This window comes from Fusarium pseudograminearum, chromosome 3 (genome assembly GCF_000303195.2).
Source record: "Fusarium pseudograminearum CS3096 chromosome 3, whole genome shotgun sequence".
NCBI lineage: Eukaryota > Fungi > Ascomycota > Sordariomycetes > Hypocreales > Nectriaceae > Fusarium > Fusarium pseudograminearum.
Window position 1 is genome coordinate 4,032,934 of NC_031953.1, and position 16,241 is coordinate 4,049,174.

At 48.8% G+C, this 16,241-nt stretch overlaps 7 protein-coding genes across 7 annotated transcripts, besides 1 other annotated feature; 3 read left to right on the plus strand and 4 right to left on the minus strand.

The window, feature by feature from the left end:
* Positions 1 to 1,341: 1,341 nt before the first annotated feature.
* On the minus strand, positions 1,342 to 1,467 carry FPSE_02977 (uncharacterized protein; the record flags this gene model as incomplete). The annotated part of the gene is made up of 2 exons (XM_061988436.1): positions 1,342 to 1,406; positions 1,458 to 1,467. 2 exons carry the CDS (start codon positions 1,465 to 1,467, stop codon positions 1,342 to 1,344), a joined length of 75 nt encoding a protein of 24 aa, XP_061844450.1.
* A 615-nt stretch (positions 1,468 to 2,082) lies between these two features.
* On the minus strand, positions 2,083 to 3,914 carry FPSE_02976 (uncharacterized protein; the record flags this gene model as incomplete). The annotated part of the gene is made up of 5 exons (XM_009256095.1): positions 2,083 to 3,120; positions 3,178 to 3,528; positions 3,588 to 3,668; positions 3,728 to 3,797; positions 3,904 to 3,914. The coding sequence occupies 5 exons, from the start codon at positions 3,912 to 3,914 to the stop codon at positions 2,083 to 2,085; spliced, it is 1,551 nt and encodes a 516-aa protein (XP_009254370.1).
* Positions 3,915 to 8,353: 4,439 nt separating this feature from the next.
* Positions 8,354 to 8,409: a repeat region.
* Positions 8,410 to 8,770: 361 nt separating this feature from the next.
* On the plus strand, positions 8,771 to 10,170 carry FPSE_02975 (uncharacterized protein; the record flags this gene model as incomplete). Its single annotated transcript, XM_009256094.1, has 4 exons — positions 8,771 to 8,904; positions 8,967 to 9,034; positions 9,102 to 9,733; positions 9,787 to 10,170. 4 exons carry the CDS (start codon positions 8,771 to 8,773, stop codon positions 10,168 to 10,170), a joined length of 1,218 nt encoding a protein of 405 aa, XP_009254369.1.
* Positions 10,171 to 11,022: 852 nt separating this feature from the next.
* On the minus strand, positions 11,023 to 11,735 carry FPSE_02974 (uncharacterized protein; the record flags this gene model as incomplete). Its single annotated transcript, XM_009256093.1, has 2 exons — positions 11,023 to 11,433; positions 11,673 to 11,735. 2 exons carry the CDS (start codon positions 11,733 to 11,735, stop codon positions 11,023 to 11,025), a joined length of 474 nt encoding a protein of 157 aa, XP_009254368.1.
* Positions 11,736 to 12,505: 770 nt separating this feature from the next.
* On the plus strand, positions 12,506 to 12,741 carry FPSE_02973 (uncharacterized protein; the record flags this gene model as incomplete). The annotated part of the gene is made up of 2 exons (XM_009256092.1): positions 12,506 to 12,654; positions 12,711 to 12,741. 2 exons carry the CDS (start codon positions 12,506 to 12,508, stop codon positions 12,739 to 12,741), a joined length of 180 nt encoding a protein of 59 aa, XP_009254367.1.
* Positions 12,742 to 12,863: 122 nt separating this feature from the next.
* FPSE_02972 (uncharacterized protein) lies at positions 12,864 to 13,661 on the minus strand (the record flags this gene model as incomplete). The annotated part of the gene is made up of 1 exon (XM_009256091.1): positions 12,864 to 13,661. The coding sequence occupies one exon, from the start codon at positions 13,659 to 13,661 to the stop codon at positions 12,864 to 12,866; it is 798 nt and encodes a 265-aa protein (XP_009254366.1).
* A 1,066-nt stretch (positions 13,662 to 14,727) lies between these two features.
* FPSE_02971 (uncharacterized protein) lies at positions 14,728 to 16,002 on the plus strand (the record flags this gene model as incomplete). Its single annotated transcript, XM_009256090.1, has 1 exon — positions 14,728 to 16,002. One exon carries the CDS (start codon positions 14,728 to 14,730, stop codon positions 16,000 to 16,002), a length of 1,275 nt encoding a protein of 424 aa, XP_009254365.1.
* Between the last annotated feature and the right edge of the window lie 239 nt (positions 16,003 to 16,241).

A 16,241-nucleotide genomic window follows, 5' to 3' on the forward strand; every position in this document is an offset into this window, starting at 1 on the left:
GTCGGCGTCTGGGGGAATGGGGATTCAGGAGGGCGAGACAAGGTAAGGCTTCAGTAAAAGGAAGATGGAGATGAGAGCGAATCGAATGATAGAACAACTTTGTGTTAGTTAGTGTGGTGGTGGTGGTTACTGGACCGAACCGTAGTGCACCGTGACCGCCGAGCACAAGCAGAGGCAGAGGTAGTAGGCAGAGGCAGAGTGGGTTGGGGTTGGGGGACATTGAACTTTGGAGTCGGTTTAGGTCAAAGTTGGCTTAGATTTGGTATGCCGGACTGCCTGTGAGTGGACTTTGTGGATTCCTGCCCCTCCCTAGTACTTGAAAGTGAGAGATACTTAGAAGTAGCTAGATAGCAATTGGATGTTTATGTTATTTTGAGTGCCTGTCTCTAATAATTGGGCACTCTTCACTTTGTGGTATGCTTAAATTTGGTGCAAATTTAACCCTCTAACCTACCGAGGTACCTACCTACCCAGCTTGTCAAGTCCGGATATATCCAAACAGTTCAAGTTAACCAGTTTCTTATCGATGCGACTCGTCGGAATTGGTTGCCGTCCGTGTTGTGTGTGTTTTTTTTTTGTGTGTGTCAAAGATACAGGGTCCAAGTCTTGTTCGCAGACTGGTCCCGTCTTGAAAGGGTAGTGGATGACGGAATAGCAAGGGTGGTGTCCCGGTTTGACAGTTGGGCGCAGGCAGAGTCAGACGGAGTTGGAGATGCAGAGTAACCATGAGCAGAACACGTCGTTCTCTAGTGTTTAAAGTCGTATCGCTTCTCACCCTGCATCTTCAGCTTCTATTGGATCATCTTGGCCCTGTTTCAAAACAAAAAGACAGAGAGTCATGCAGTCAAAACACCTACTACTACCTCAGTACTCCACCACCACCACCATCGTGAACATCCTCGCTATTAAGTATATTGGTCAACATAACATGCATATGTACTTAAGTCCCGTAGCCGAAACTCTACAGTTTCCAACTCTTCTATTACATAACCCCCTTGGGCATCGACGATACCCTTTCAGGTTAAGGATGCCCTGGTCAGATATCTCGTCTCTAGTAATAACTCTCCTTCCTGTCCATCCCTTTTTCCTTCTGGCCAAGAAGAAAATTTCTCTTAGGCTTGTAGGTTCCATACGTGCTGCCAAGGGTAATTGCTTTTGTACCTAGCGCATCCATCAATGTGCTGTACTGCTGTACCCGTGCAGCTGCCGTGGCCTATTGTAGACCCTCGTAGAGAGAAAGAGGTGGGATTGACAAATTTCGGCTCATGCTGCGAGATGGACCCTTGTGGCGTCGTTTATGGGTCTCTGCACTATCAAGCGCTGGCTTTATTGACTTTTCTGTTAGGTCGTCTGGCGTTGCTGTTTTGATGATCTCTTGCAGTAGCGCATTCTCTCGGCATTCATTCCTATGATGGAGGTCTAAAATTATTGTAATCTACACTTTTCCCTATACTCACTGTCGAGCATTACGTGATAACTGGGAAAACAATTTCGATTTCATTTATAGCGAGTCTTACACACTCTAACCCCCTGATTACACTACGTAGCCATGATGTAAGTGGCAGGGAGGTGCCCGATGAGATGTCACTGACATGTTCAACTCGTGGCCGCCAATCATTTGAAACATCACGTTTAAATACTTGCCTGCTACTGACCATCTATCAACAAAACAAATACATACTATATACACATCACACGCACAGGCAGATAAAATTGAAAACACAAACAGATTGTATGTTCTATTGTATGTTGTATACTATTATGTATCTGTATAGGACAATCCGTTCATTTGTCTAACCCTAGAGCAAAAATTCCAGATCTATATCCTTGTCATGCTCCGCTTCTCCAGCGGAAACCTATATCCATCCCATCCGTCCAGCTAGCTGGGAACCTTCACCAGCAGCGTCGTCTTATTTCCCGTCATCAATCCTAAAATCTGGACTCGTCATTTCTCGAGGCGCTAACTCGCTTCTCACAATGTTTTCTTGTACACATATCTCTTGAAATATCAAACAACGTGCCCAACTCAATGCTAGATTGCTCACGTCATACCCTCAACTCCGACTCCAATGCAGTTGTTATTTACTGAGCCTTGGAGTGGCTGGGAATCCCGTTGGTCTGAGGAGTGCTGAAAACGAAGTTCTGGGTGAGACGACGCTCAGTGTTCTGGCGGGAGTTGACGAAGTCGGGGTAGTTGAGGGTCAGCTCGACAGCACCGCTGTGGATGGCATCGACAGCCTCAACACCGAGCATGAAGGAGTGGTCCTGGTTACCAACCTCGTATCGCCAGCTGCCGAAGCGGCCACGGGAGAGGATGTCCATAGACTCGAGCTTGGGGAGGACCTGCTTGAGGACACCCTCACGCTCGAGAGTGGGGGTGGGGTAACCGTGGTCGAAAGCACGGTGGTAGGTGGAGACGATCTCGTCCTCGGGCTTGATCATCTCGGTGTTGATAAGACCCTGGATGCTGTCCTTGACGAGGTTCTCAACATCGACAGGCTTCATGGTGGACTGAGAAACCTCGAGCATGATCGACCAGTAAGGACCCTCCTTGGCCTCGGAAGAAGCAGCCTTCTCGCCGTTGGCAAGGTAGAGAGTAGGAAGCTTGGCGTCCTTCTGAGGCTGGTTGTAGGGGGAGTAGTTGGAGAAGATGGTGGCACGGTAGAAGGGGCAGTTGTCCTCGGGGAAGTACAACCAGCACTTGTCACCGATGCGCTCAGGGCGCTCACCTCGGATACCAACACCAATGACGTGAGTGGTAGAGTAGTAGAGCTGCTTGGTGAGGGTCATGAGCTCCTGGTTACCGAGCTTCTCGGCGAGCTGGTCAACAGCCATGGTGTTGACAAGCTTGTTGTAGCTGATGGTGCTACCGTCGGCGAAGTAGGCAATCTTCTTCTCGCCGTCGATCTTGGTAACCTCACCCTGCTTGCCGAATCGCTTCTTGTCCTTGGGAATGGTCTCGGCGACAGCGATCCAGATACCACCGGTACCATCACGGGCGGGGAATCGGAAGGTAGCGTTGGGGCCCCAGTTACCGGCAACCTTGTTGAGGATAACGTTCTTGGTAACAAGCTTAGCGTCAGGAGCGGCGACACGCTCACCGAGCCACTGGCATTGCATCTGCAGCTTGTTAGTACACCGCCTTCACCGTCTTCTCCATGGGGCATGATAGCGTACCTTCTTGGTGGGAACAGCCCAGACCTTGTAGTTGTAAGGTCGCATGAAGATGTTGGCAATGCCCTCACCCATCATGCGCACGATCCACTCGTCAAAGTCCTTGGGCTTGGTGTTGGCAACACGGCACTCGAGAGCAGAGTCAATGATGCCCTCGATACAGTCGACCTGGTCCTCCTTGGGGAGCATGGAGATGTTGTTCTGGAAGGGGTAAGGAACCCAGAGGCCCTTGTAGCGAACGTAGGAGATTCGCTGGTGAGTGTACCAGTCATCATCCTTGGGGAGAGCCTCGTCGATGCAGTCGTCAAAGTACTTGTAGTGGGAGAAGATAACGTGGCCACCAACGTCGTAGAGCTGGAAAAATTGCAGGTTAGCACAAAGTTTTCAAACAAGATTTACCGGCAACAACTTACGAAACCCTCGGGAGTGGTGTCAGTGCTGGCAAGACCACCAGCCTTGTCAGAAGAGTCGACAATCAGCCATGAAGGGCCGTTCTGTATACATCGTCAGTTGAGATTCTTGCCTCTTGTTGGAGGTGGCGGTGAGGGCATACAATGTGGTTGAGACGCTTGGCAGCACCGAGACCAGTAGGTCCCATGCCAATAACGAGGACATCGACGTTACTGAAAAAGCATAAAAGTCAGTAAACTTTGTTGAACAACAGAAAGCCTATCGTGGCGAGCGTTGCCATCGATCAATCGCAACGACAGGCCGAGGAGGGCAACTCACGTATTGGCCATGGTGGGGGTATTAAATGAAGCTGTAGTGGGTATGGGGAAGAGCACAAGAGGAAGAGAAATGCGCAGACGCTGACAACAATGGAGCGACTGGAAAGAGAAGAAGCTGTACAGAACAACGAAAAGACAATGAGAAGATCAAAGTCCCGTGGTAGCTGTAGATATTGACTGCGATGGATTGCAGAAGTGAGGTGGCTTCAGGAGAGCGGGTGGCAGAAAAGGAGAGACGGTAAGGTAACTTAACGGATGGCGGGGCTAAAATTATTTTGGAGCCCCTAGACTGAAGGAGGGGGGACCGACTGGGGCTGGGTCCACCCACTCGACCCCTGGACTGCGGCGGGCAAGCAAACGTGGGCTGTAGATTGCCCGTAGCCTGGGCCTATTCTTATATGGGATTGGACAATCTTGATGTAATGGATTTTGTGGTGTTGTAGGACAACCAGAGTTAGAGTGATGATATAATAGAGGTATCGAGATGGGAAAAGGGGATCGTTGTCAGCTCAACCAAAGATGTGTCTACTACTAACTCATGTATGTATCTGCAACTGAATGCAGCTGTCATCGTTCTGTGTGTAAGCCTCACCAAATAAATGGATGTTGCTCGAGTCAATTTCAACATTGCCTTACCCTACGGCGGGCAAGTTTTCAACACTAGCCCGGAGGTCAGAGTCAGCCATACGTCCAAGTCTAAGTTTTAGAGTGAGAAAATACTTAAATGACCTAGGCAACTTACGGATACTCCATTAATGTTCAGCATGATACCATCCATAACTTGCTACATTCAATAATAGTCTGAATATTGCATAAAATTTCACTCAACTTGCTTGCTACTCGCCTGTATATGTAACGGGCACTGTGCCATGGATGTAGAATATCACCTAGCTTCTTTTATAATTAGTGCCTCAGCTGTTGAGTGGCTCCCGTCGTCTTGTCTTCTGCCAAGAACACGTCAAGTCTAGAAGCCTTGCTGATGTTATGAGGCTGATCTTTTGTCAATCTGATAAGTTTCCAATATACTTGAAACTTGGCCATCCGAATAACCAAGACATTGGTATAATCGTCGTCACCGCTTACTCCATAGCTGTTGGCTGTTCAGTGTTTAGATTGATACATACGTGGTTGGTCCTACGCCGTAGACTCGAATAACTCATTGATGCATGAGGTCCCACACAGAGCGTTGTTTGTAATTTCCTAAGATGAGCTGCAATTCAACCTTTGACAACAGATAAGATAACAGCTAGAGTGAACGTGTCTCTGACTGGACGATAGATCACGACTCCCAGTCAGCCTTCTCTTCTGGCCAATCCAAGCAAGGCCCAAGACTTGACATCAATCTCTATCCCGCCTGTCACCAAATTAATCCAAGACGCCACAACTCGATGCTTGTATCCGAGTTATGGGCCCCGGAATCAGTCTCAAGCTCTCAGATTCCAGAGTGGGCGTCGTGTAGTGCATGTATCATTCTCGTTTGAGATCGGGGGGCTGATGCTTGTTACATAGATACAACAGCAAACAGTCTCGTGTTCCAGGACTCCCGTCTCTCGTGCACTCCGAGTCCGCTGAACCGTTTGATCAGGCAAATGCCATTTTTGGCTCCCGCTAGTTTCTGATCAAGCAACTGTCAGCTCGGGGACCAATCTGACAATCTCTCGGAATTGTCACAACCAAGGTCAACTAGGTAGTTTCTAGATGGAAAATGCAATGTCAGGGGTAATTAACATGATGGATGGATGGGTGGAGAAGATTTAGTGCAGCAGTCGAGGGATGCTGCATCCGTACAGTGCCCAGGTGTAGCTTTCTTTATCTTGATAAGATATGGAGATTACGGGTGATCCAATAGTAACCGGTTGGCAGGTAGCGAAGTAATTCTTTCACTGGAGCGTAAACTGTCAACGCGCTAGGTATAAAACACCAAAGCGAAGCGGTCAAAGACTAACAAGAGTTATCATTTCGACTAGTTAGTAGTCGCTGCAAGAGTTAACACTAGCTGATGTAACAAGCTTCGCTTCTCCCTTCTTCCTTTGGATCTTTTCTCCGTAGACAAGCGATGATCGCGGCTATTATTCCCACAACATCGGCTCATGGCATCCACCTTGGAAACCACCACCATCAAGATATTGAAGCAACGAAATGAGGCCACGCATAAGGCTTCGTAACCCTCGACCAGCTAACGTCACTAGGCCCAGATATATCTCAGGATTAACTGGTGGTTTTGCAAGGCTCCGTCCCCACTGAACATTGCAAACAGGTGTCTGCGAATACTCCATCAGTTGCAATTGCACGTACGTACTCTGAAACGAGGGAGGCAGATCAACAACGGGATCGTCCTGGCGCTAGTTCTCGTCGATATCTGAGAGGTGGCTTGCAAGGCAAGGCTTGCACCTCGCGTGGTAACGCCAGCCTTGGTTCAGCCTGAGCCCTGGCCCGTCATAGCATGGATGTCACTGCCGACAGCGCTGCCAGTTAGCAGTTTGCCATCAAGGGATAACCATGCAAAAGGGGTCTGATGCGTTTGTTTCAGGAGGAATTTAATATATGCAATTATACCCGGCAACCAAGAATATAGAGTTTGGCATCCACCAAAAAAAGTCCTCTCCGATCGCAACGTAAGGAGAGAGTCCGACTCCCTAAAGGCCCATTTTAATACAAGTACTGGTACTTGTCTTGATTGAATGGATTATGAGACGACGCCTGGCACTCTGACGATCTCACGGTGCGCAGTTCGGTTCAGTCGATTCTCGCATTGTGCTGCTATTGTCGGCCAGCGTGAGATAGATGGGTCTTTGAACCGGGACGCGAATGCTTAACTGAAAGCCAAGTCTCGGGAAAGCTGGGCCGGGCGACAAAACAAGCCGATGATGAAGAAACATGGGCTTTCTTCTTCGAACCTCTCGCTTGGATCTACAGATATGTGGGCAATATGGTGTTGGCATTCTAATCACGTTCCCATGCCAAGCAGGATCTACAGATTGACTTGCCGGAGACCGTCCCATGTCATGATAATAGGGTCGCCTTGGATAAGACAAGCTTTCTTTGACAACTTCTTAATTTAATCACTCTTTCCCTGTAGTTTGTATTGATTCACTGGTCTGTCTGCACAAATTTTATGGATGCAGTGGTTTACTTGTATCGCGATCTAGTACCTAGCTTTGCCAGACTTGACCCTTCTGTGCCAGGGAATGAACCAAGAATGCAACTAGTTGTCTGTCTACCGCTGATATGCAACCGTAAATAAAGGTATCGGGGCGTATTAGGCATCTAAGTAGCAGAGTCAAATATGCATTGTGTCATTGAAGCTAGAGTCGAGTATCGTGAAAATGCGTGATAGAAGCTAACTACCTACGTATTAAAGCAACGAAGAATGACTTTGATAAAGAAAACCTTGCTTATTAAAGTCGCTTGTTATGTTTACTTGGCTCGAGTAGATATAACTGCTGTTTGTTATAACTTTATTATTAGCATACCATCTATTTCGAGATGGCTTCGGTAGTTAAAGGTTTACCAGTGCTGAGGCGGGGGCTTAAAGAAGTTATTTATATGTGCTGAATTGGAAATCGATATTGCAACAACGTTGGACAGTGCCCAGTGAACGTTTTCTCAAGTTAAAAAAACGTCCAATTAGTTACCGAGGTACTCACGTATTGATGACAATAAAGTCTATGATATCTTCACATGTTGCTGTTCAGCCACGGACATTCATGCCTCCCTTTAACTTCAAGCCAAAAGGCGCCATCAGTCAGCGTACAGTGCAAGAACCAAACACTCTTATCTGACATTGAACCAAGTGCGATCTTCCTACTCAACGTGGGCGAAATGATTCGCCAGGCTTAGCCCCCCAGCCGCCGCCGCACTCCTAAAAGTCAAGGAGAAATGTCCCCCCCTGAATAGGAACAGGTCGGTCTGGAGGTATCAGCCAGTTTCTGTTCCAGTTACAGTACAGCCGGGTACGGTCTATGATACACAGCCAGTACCTTGCAGGTGCATCCCTCTGTCTAATGATTGCCCCCTGTACACGCGTCAAGGCAAGCTTTGTGTGATACACGGTCTGGGAGTGTCTGTACCTGTACCTGTACCTGTACCTGTACCTGTACCTGTAGCTTTCCTTGGTCTTTGGTACACAGGTACATCCACTTTCGCTCGTGTTGGAAGAAACTGGCTGATCAATTCTTAGTGCTAACTCGTCCCCTACTCCACTAATATGCGTTAAAATGCCAATTTCAGAAGGGGAAAAAAACCCTTACAATGTTTTTTTAATTGCCGCGCCTCAGCCTGGGCTGGCTTCCGTCCACCAAAATAACAGCAAACCCACACCCCCTGGATCCAAGATCCATCCATTCATTGCATTGGCCTTTCGAGATCTAGTCAACGTCGCTTTAGCTATTCCCCTTTTACTTTTTTACGTATGTGCCAACCAACCAACTAAATTACTCTTCAACTCGACTTCTCCCCCAATCTCTGTTCTCCTCCTCCTCCTCTCTCTCTCTCTCTTTCTTTTTCTAGAATCAGGGACGACTTCTCGTTATCTTGTTTCTCTTCAGTCCTTCTCTAGCCTTTTAACGACTTACTACCACCCAAGTACTACTTTATCCCTTGCTACAGTAGCTTACCTTTTTCTCTCGCCTTTTTCTCTTCTTTGAGACTCTGTCTTGCCTGGGCCCCGCCAAATTGCATATCAAGCACCCCTCGCCTTCCCCGATTCTATCCCATTACAGGACTCGGCTGTCCGTCCGCTCGTTTGCGCGTCCCCCCTAAAATCTGTCTTCAAGGGGGTTTCTTATCTACAACTTCTCGTCGACAGCCTCAACCAACTTTCACCAATTTTCTCCCCCAAACTACCACCAAATAAATAACTAATCAAAATGTCGGCCGACGAGAAGATTCGAGTCTCTGGAGAGACGCCTCGTTCGACCAGTCCTGTTCTTCCTACGGTTAACCCCGGTCTCGAGAAGTCCAAGCCTTCTGGCGCTTCTATTCACCCTACTTTCTACGTTATGTCAGTAACTTTTATCCTCGAATTGACTTTTGCGATGCGACTTTTGCTAACGGCGCCCGCAGTGCCTGGATCGGTTTCTCTTCATCTGTCATTCTGTTCAACAAATGGCTTCTCGATACCCTCAACTTCCGTACGTTTGCTCCTCTCGATCTCGTCACTCAATTTGCGGCTCCCTTGCTAACTTTGTCTGTTTTCAGGCTACCCGGTCATTCTAACGACTTACCACTTGACCTTTTCGACCATCATCACCCAGGTTATGGCCCGATGGACTCCCTACCTTGACGGCCGCAAGACTGTCAAGATGACCGCCCGCGTTTACATCCGTGCCGTTGTCCCTATCGGTATCTTCTTCAGTTTGAGTTTGATCTGCGGAAACTTGACGTATCTCTACCTCTCGGTCGCTTTCATTCAGATGCTCAAGGCCACCACACCAGTTGCTGTTCTCATCTCTGGCTGGATCCTGGGTGTTTCTGCTCCCAACCTGAGGCAGTTCCTCAATGTCTCAGCCATCGTTGTCGGTGTCATCATTGCGTCCATGGGCGAAATCCACTTTGTGACCGTTGGTGTGCTGTTCCAGATGGGTGGTATCATCTTTGAGGCTCTCCGACTCACCATGGTCCAGCGCCTCCTGAGCTCTGCTGACTACAAGATGGACCCTCTGGTCTCTCTGTACTACTTTGCTCCCATTTGCGCTGTCATGAACGGTGTCGTTGCCCTCATCTGGGAGGTCCCCAACTGCACAATGGCCGAGGTTTACCACGTTGGTCTGTTCACTTTCTTCCTGAACGGGCTCTGCGCTTTCATGCTTAACGTCTCCGTCGTCTTCCTTGTAAGTTTTTCTTGGCAAACACTAGCCAGGAATTCAACTAACATCCGCTTCAGATTGGCAAGACTTCCGCTGTCGTCCTTACCCTCTGTGGTGTACTCAAGGATATTCTCCTGGTCGGCGCTTCCATGATGATCTGGGGCACCCAGGTTTCTCCTCTCCAGTTCTTCGGTTACTCCATTGCTCTCGGTGGCATGGTCTACTACAAGCTCGGATATGAGCAGCTCAAGGGTCACATTGCTGACGCCAACCGACAATGGGCCGACTTTGGTGCTCGCAAGCCTGTCCTCCGTAAGGTCACTGTTCTTGTTGCTACCGTTTTCCTCATCTTCACCCTTTTCGGTGGCTTTGCTCCTAGCTACTCTTCTGAGGTGGACCCCGCCACATTAGCCAATGAGGTTTCCAACCGTTTCGGTATCAATGATGCTCAGCATGTCTAGAGCTCCCTGATATACGATAGTAATGGGATGCAAGACCCTGACGTTTACTTTGAGGGGCGAACGGCGATCTAAGGAACTCTTTTCTATATCCATTATTTCCTTATGTATGACGCCAACCGAGTTTTTGAACTTGGCTTGAACGCGTCCATGGTCGGGTTGACCAGGCGCGCTTTTTTCTGCGGATTGGAGACTTTTTGCTATATTCTGTTTGACTGAGGATGGCTGGGTGGTATTATGATGTGTAAAGCCATAGAGCTGGGCGCAGAGCGCGAGGTAGCGGTCGCATGCATGAACCGTATCACGAATGGTCTAATTGATGTGTAACTCTAGACGGCGTTTGGCCATAGACATGTAGAAACGAAACGGGTAACAAAGAAAACCTACCATATCAAAAGTTCACTTTTTCTCTTTCTCAGTCTGTCTCGTTCGTCTCGTTCGTGTTGAATCTCGTGCACGCGATTTTGCAATTGTATGTCACTTTGACGGTAATTTGATTCATTTTATGGATTCATGTACCTCGTAGACATTCAACCGTCAAGAAGAGTCCTCAAGGTCTATTCAACACCTCATATGACACCAATTCATTGAACTCCACCGGTGGTATCCTTCGGTCGGGACAACACGTCCGTCCGATCCGCGTTGTATATTGACGCTACAATCACGGGGCAAAGTAGAGATCTGATCTTGTTTTAAGAAACTTCATATTGAGCCCATAAAAACCGGGGTTCCTTAATGCCATCGATGCTCTTTACATCCCGCCAACTCCCTAACCGTGATGGAGAAACGATTCCTTTTTTAAAACTCTGTAGACAATGGTTAGCGTATGCCCCGCACATACAAAATTTGTATCCATCAGCACTCGGCAGGCCGGTGACGGTGCACAGCTCTGCCCAAGTGCCAATGGGCACAAGGCCGGTATAACGTACTGAGAGGGGTGAAGAACCATCGGTTCTTGCCGCTGGTGTATCGCTCCTCGAGCACCTTCTTGACAGTCTTCTTGGCATCCTCGCGCTGGGAAACCTCCTTGAAGGTGTCGTTGGAGACGGCACCCTTGAGGCCCTCGAGCTCGAGAGTGTAGCGAGTGGGCATCAAGTGGTTGTAGTTGATGACCTTGATGAAGGGCTTGATCTTGTTTCGCTTCTCCTGGCGGGTCTTGGACATGCGGCGGGTGATCTTGGAGGGGTATCGCTCAATGCCGGCAACCAGGGCGTGGCCGAAAGGGTGAGGCTTGTTGCCGTTGTCAACGGGCTGGATGATGACAACCTGTGAAGCAGAATCGAGTCAGCGATCATTGTTCCCTGTGTACTAAAACGGAATGTAAAAATCGTATCCCAGCATGTCGGTTCTCGTTTGTTCTGCGCCTCGAGATAGTCGTTCGTGTACATAAAACACCAAGGGCGTGTTTTTTGTTTCCTTCTTCCCTCCCCCCAACCCTATCTTTTTTTGATGGCGCAGAACTCGGGAGATGCAATGGCAGCACGAAAGTGTCGTGGGCGTCGTACCTTCTTTCCGGCGTATCTGCCGCGGGTGATGATGGCGACTCGGCCGACCTTGAGGAACTTCATCTTGTCCGGCGGTGTGTTGTCTGCTGGTTAGTGAAGTTGCGAGGAGTTGACAAGACAGTCGTATGGAGATTGTGGACGGATTTTTTGATTTCGTCCACAAGCGAATGTGCGTGACCGCACGGACCACTTGCATATCACGTGCCCGATAAGCCCCGGGGCAAATTTGCTGGTTCTTATCGTGCAAAGCGCTGTCAACCTAGTACTAATCAACAGAAGTATGTTGGACAAATGCTCAAGAGGTCCAATTGATCTCGCAAGTGAGGGAATCTCGTATAGAGAAGAATGTCTTCTAATAGTATAGATGTCTTGTATTATTAGGCGCTGCCCAACGATGTGCTGATCGTACTACATTGATCGTGAAATAACTTCATGCCCGAGTTTATTAGCACAGAACTAGATTTAGTTTGATTCAAGAAGCTCGCCATACGTATTTCTCTACCTTTACTGCCATAAGCTAGACAGAATCACCCTCTGTTAATTTCTGGGCGGCGTATTCCACCTGCACTCCCGATGGGGAAAAGTTCGTTCTGACGACCAAAAAGGTAGTAACCCTCGCTGGTAACATTGCCCAGTAAGAAACACCTCTGGAAAAGGCCGTCGGTTCGATCCCGAGCATTGTTATTCTTTCCTTTTTTGCGTTTTCGAAGTATCTCACTCCATCACCCGCATGGTCACGTGGCCGGACAGCTTCGACTCTAATTACAGGTGGGCAGGCAAAGTGAGCTCCATCGAAGCATCTCATCCAACCTGATCCCGTGTACTTATTCACAATGCCTGCTGCACCAGCATACATCATCTCTCGCGTTGCAGACCCGATTTTCGGTGTTCTGATCGGCCTCTCAGCAGCTGCCACCAGAATCAATCGTGAGGAGAAGGACAAAGGTCGAACAACTCAACAGACCCTTGAAGATGCCCGACGGTAATACTATCACAAGTCACTTGCTCAGTTGACCTGAAAACTAATTCTCGGTACAGACGAGTGGGACTTTCTTCCAAGTCTTCTTAATTCAACTGGTCTCACTTCAACTACTGGGTCGTTGGATCTCTCACCACGTTTCATCTGTACAACCCGGTGTCATGTTCCTTTTTAACTTTTTGGGATATCAAGTCTCATTATATATACACAGTCTATCCACCAAATGATGGACCGTATTCCTTCTTCATTGCTTCTCGCACAATTTGTCCACAAAGCTTGGCTGTTGGGTTGACACTAACAGCCAAGCCCTTTGCAATTGGGTTGCCATATCTTCCTCCGAATGCGAGGTCCCGAGACGCAGCCTCCTCAAAGTCCAGTCTTTCCCACCTGGATTCGTCGAGAGCCTCCTCAATATCCAGGGAACGTGTCGGCAATAGCCTGGCTGTCTTGAGATATAATGCAGCTCGTTGGGTGTGGGCCATTGATAGAGTGCGTGCAACCTGTGGGGAAATGGGTGTTGTTGTTGACGGTGGGGAAAGCAGGGTGATTGAGACCTTCATATCCCCCAAAGCTGTAGTGACAGCCTTTTTTCTTTCAGTTTGATCGGGATTTTCGATCAAAGGCATAGAGTTGTCCTTGTTATCCGACAGCAGCATGGCATCGCCATATAATCGCCTCAGGATCTGGACGCGGTTGTTTCTGGCGCTGGCATAGTTGGGGTACTCAGAAATCATACCCTCTACTGCTGAAAGGCTTTGCTGATAACCTTTGACGGCGACATCTTTAGCTTCCTCGGCCGAGAGACTCTTGAGTTGGGCCTCAAGGCTTTGAATAGAACGGATGATTTCACGCTCTTTTTCCACTACCCGCTCGTACACACTGGCATCCGTGATGTTTGGATCGCGGGGCAGTGAAGAGTCAAGGACGATGCCGGCATATGGGTTGGACTCAGGGTCCTTGATTTTCTCAAGGATGTTGATGTCGTGTTTGCTCAAGCACACGGAAGTCATCTTGGCTCTTGTTGAGTAACAATTGGGCTGATAACACAAGGCAACCTTGATCAGAAATATTCGATATCCGGCAATGAAGATATGATCAATTTGGGTTACGTTCAAAAAGGCTCAATTTGAGAATGCTCGGAAAATTGTTGTTGAGACGTGACAAAGCAACGGGGATGGCGGTTGAAATGGCTGACCGGCGTTCTAAATATCATTTCTGATATCCGGCTTGCTGTAAGCCGACCTGCCATAGTTGGCGTCTCGGCTTTAGCGGGAGCGTTCAATACCACGCGCCAACCTCCACATCACCGACCATGGATACATTGTTTGGTAATCGCAAGGATCGATGCTTCGGCCGACTCGTTGCTGACAGTTCCGCAGTCTTTGATATGATATGCCGCCAGGCCATTGTCGTTAACCCGCGTTGATGTCTGTGGCAGCAATCGGCCCAACTCGGCTTGGTACGGTTGGCGCCGCAGCGGGACACCGGCGGAAGGTTCCGCAGTGATAGCCTTACAACCTCCAACAACCTCCTTCGGCACTACCGCCCATGAGATCGATCAACTAGGGCATCTTGGCTCTTTGATGATATCAGTAAGGTCATTGTCTTACGCGGAAGCCCCGCGCGTGACCCTTGAGTCTGCCATGGCTGGAAGGCCTTGCTTTATTACACCGCAACTGTCATTGGTCCTCAGTGTTATCGTACGGAAGACCCAACGAGGATGTTACCGATGGATCTGTTTGGAATGGAGCTATCTCCTGCTCATCCTGGAAGGTGTCTTGGGCCGTACTATGCCTTCTCCAGGCGGAGGCGTTCCGTCAAATATGACAAAGAATAAAGCAAATACCTGTTGCTTCACAGGTTAAGCCGGGCTTGAATCAAAATCAGGATTTCTTACATATACGTCTGGACTCCCCCATCTTGTTTGTAATTGTCAATCCAGCACATTATCAAATCAGCCTTCATAGCTTCTCGAAGCAACCACAAAGAAATATTTTGACTTCAGCTTCAAGCTTCAAATAAACGTTTACCCTATTTTGATATCAAAGACTCACCTATCGAACCGTCTGTGTGTCAATGTCCCCTTCTGCTATCACCAACTCGCCTCCCCAGCAGGCTGTCCAGCCTACTACTGTTCCCATTGCCTCTTCCCTCGATAAAGCCGACAACACCTTTGCGGTTCAGCCGCCCCCCAACTTCACCGGATATGACCACATAACCTGGTGGGTTGGCAATGCCAAGCAGGCTGCCTCCTATTATACCAACCTCTTTGGCTTCAAGCCCATTGCCTACAAAGGTCTCGAGACTGGCAGCCGATACTTTGCCTCATATGTAATTGAGAACAATGGAGTTCGCTTTGTCTTTACCTCGCCTCTGCGATCTGAGGCTCACTTCCCCGATGATGAGCCCATCTCCAAGTCAGACCGAAAGCTTCTTAAGGAGATGTACGCTCATCTCGAACGACATGGTGACGCCGTAAAGGATGTCGCCTTTGAGGTCGAGAACGTCGAGGGAGTCTACCACAAGGCTGTCCAGGAGGGTGCCGTCGCTGTCCAAGACCCCCAGGTCAGCAAGGACAAGGAGCACGGCGGTGTCTCGACAGCTGTCATCTGCACATATGGTGACACCACCCATACTCTCATTTCTCGACAGAACTACACCGGACCTTTCCTCCCCGGTTACCGTGCCTGGAAGAAGCACAGTGCCACTGTGACTCTTCCCGAAGTTCCCCTGGTCCGCATCGACCACTGTGTCGGAAACCAGTCTTGGAACGAGATGGACTCGGCCTGTGCCTTCTACGAGCAGTGCCTTTCATTCCACCGCTTTTGGTCTGTGGATGACTCGCAGATCTGCACTGAGTTCTCGGCTCTGAGCTCCGTTGTCATGGCTTCTCCCAACAACGTTGTCAAGATGCCCATTAACGAGCCCGCTATGGGCAAGAAGAAGTCTCAGATTGAGGAGTATGTCATCTTCAACTCTGGTCCCGGTGTTCAGCACATCGCCCTTCTTACCCATGATATCATCGCCTCTGTCACAGCTCTCCGTGCCCGTGGCGTTGACTTCATCGACGTCCCCTCAACATATTACACCAACATGCGCCATCGTCTCAAGACTGAGCGCCGCAACTGGGAGCTCAAGGAAGAGTTTGAGACTCTTGAGCGTCTCAACATCCTGATCGACTACGATGAGGGTGGCTATCTGCTACAACTTTTCACCAAGCCTCTCATGGACCGACCCACGGTCTTCATTGAGATCATCCAGCGCGAGGAATTCGATGGTTTCGGCGCTGGTAACTTTAAGAGCTTGTTCGAGGCTATCGAACGTGAGCAAGCTGAGCGTGGCAACCTGTAAATGACTGGCTCTTTACGTTCCACATATTGACTGCGGACACAGCAGTATTGCTTGCAAACTATATGCAAACCCAACCTAGCAACATTTTCAGAGGATGATACAAAAATTCAGTTGAAGCACGAGACGAGTTTATGATAGCATGACGTTTATTGCGATGCTTGACCCAGATACACCGATGCCTGTAAGGCCTTTTACCTGCAGGAATATTTAGACTGGAATGAAACAAAAAACTTGACAAT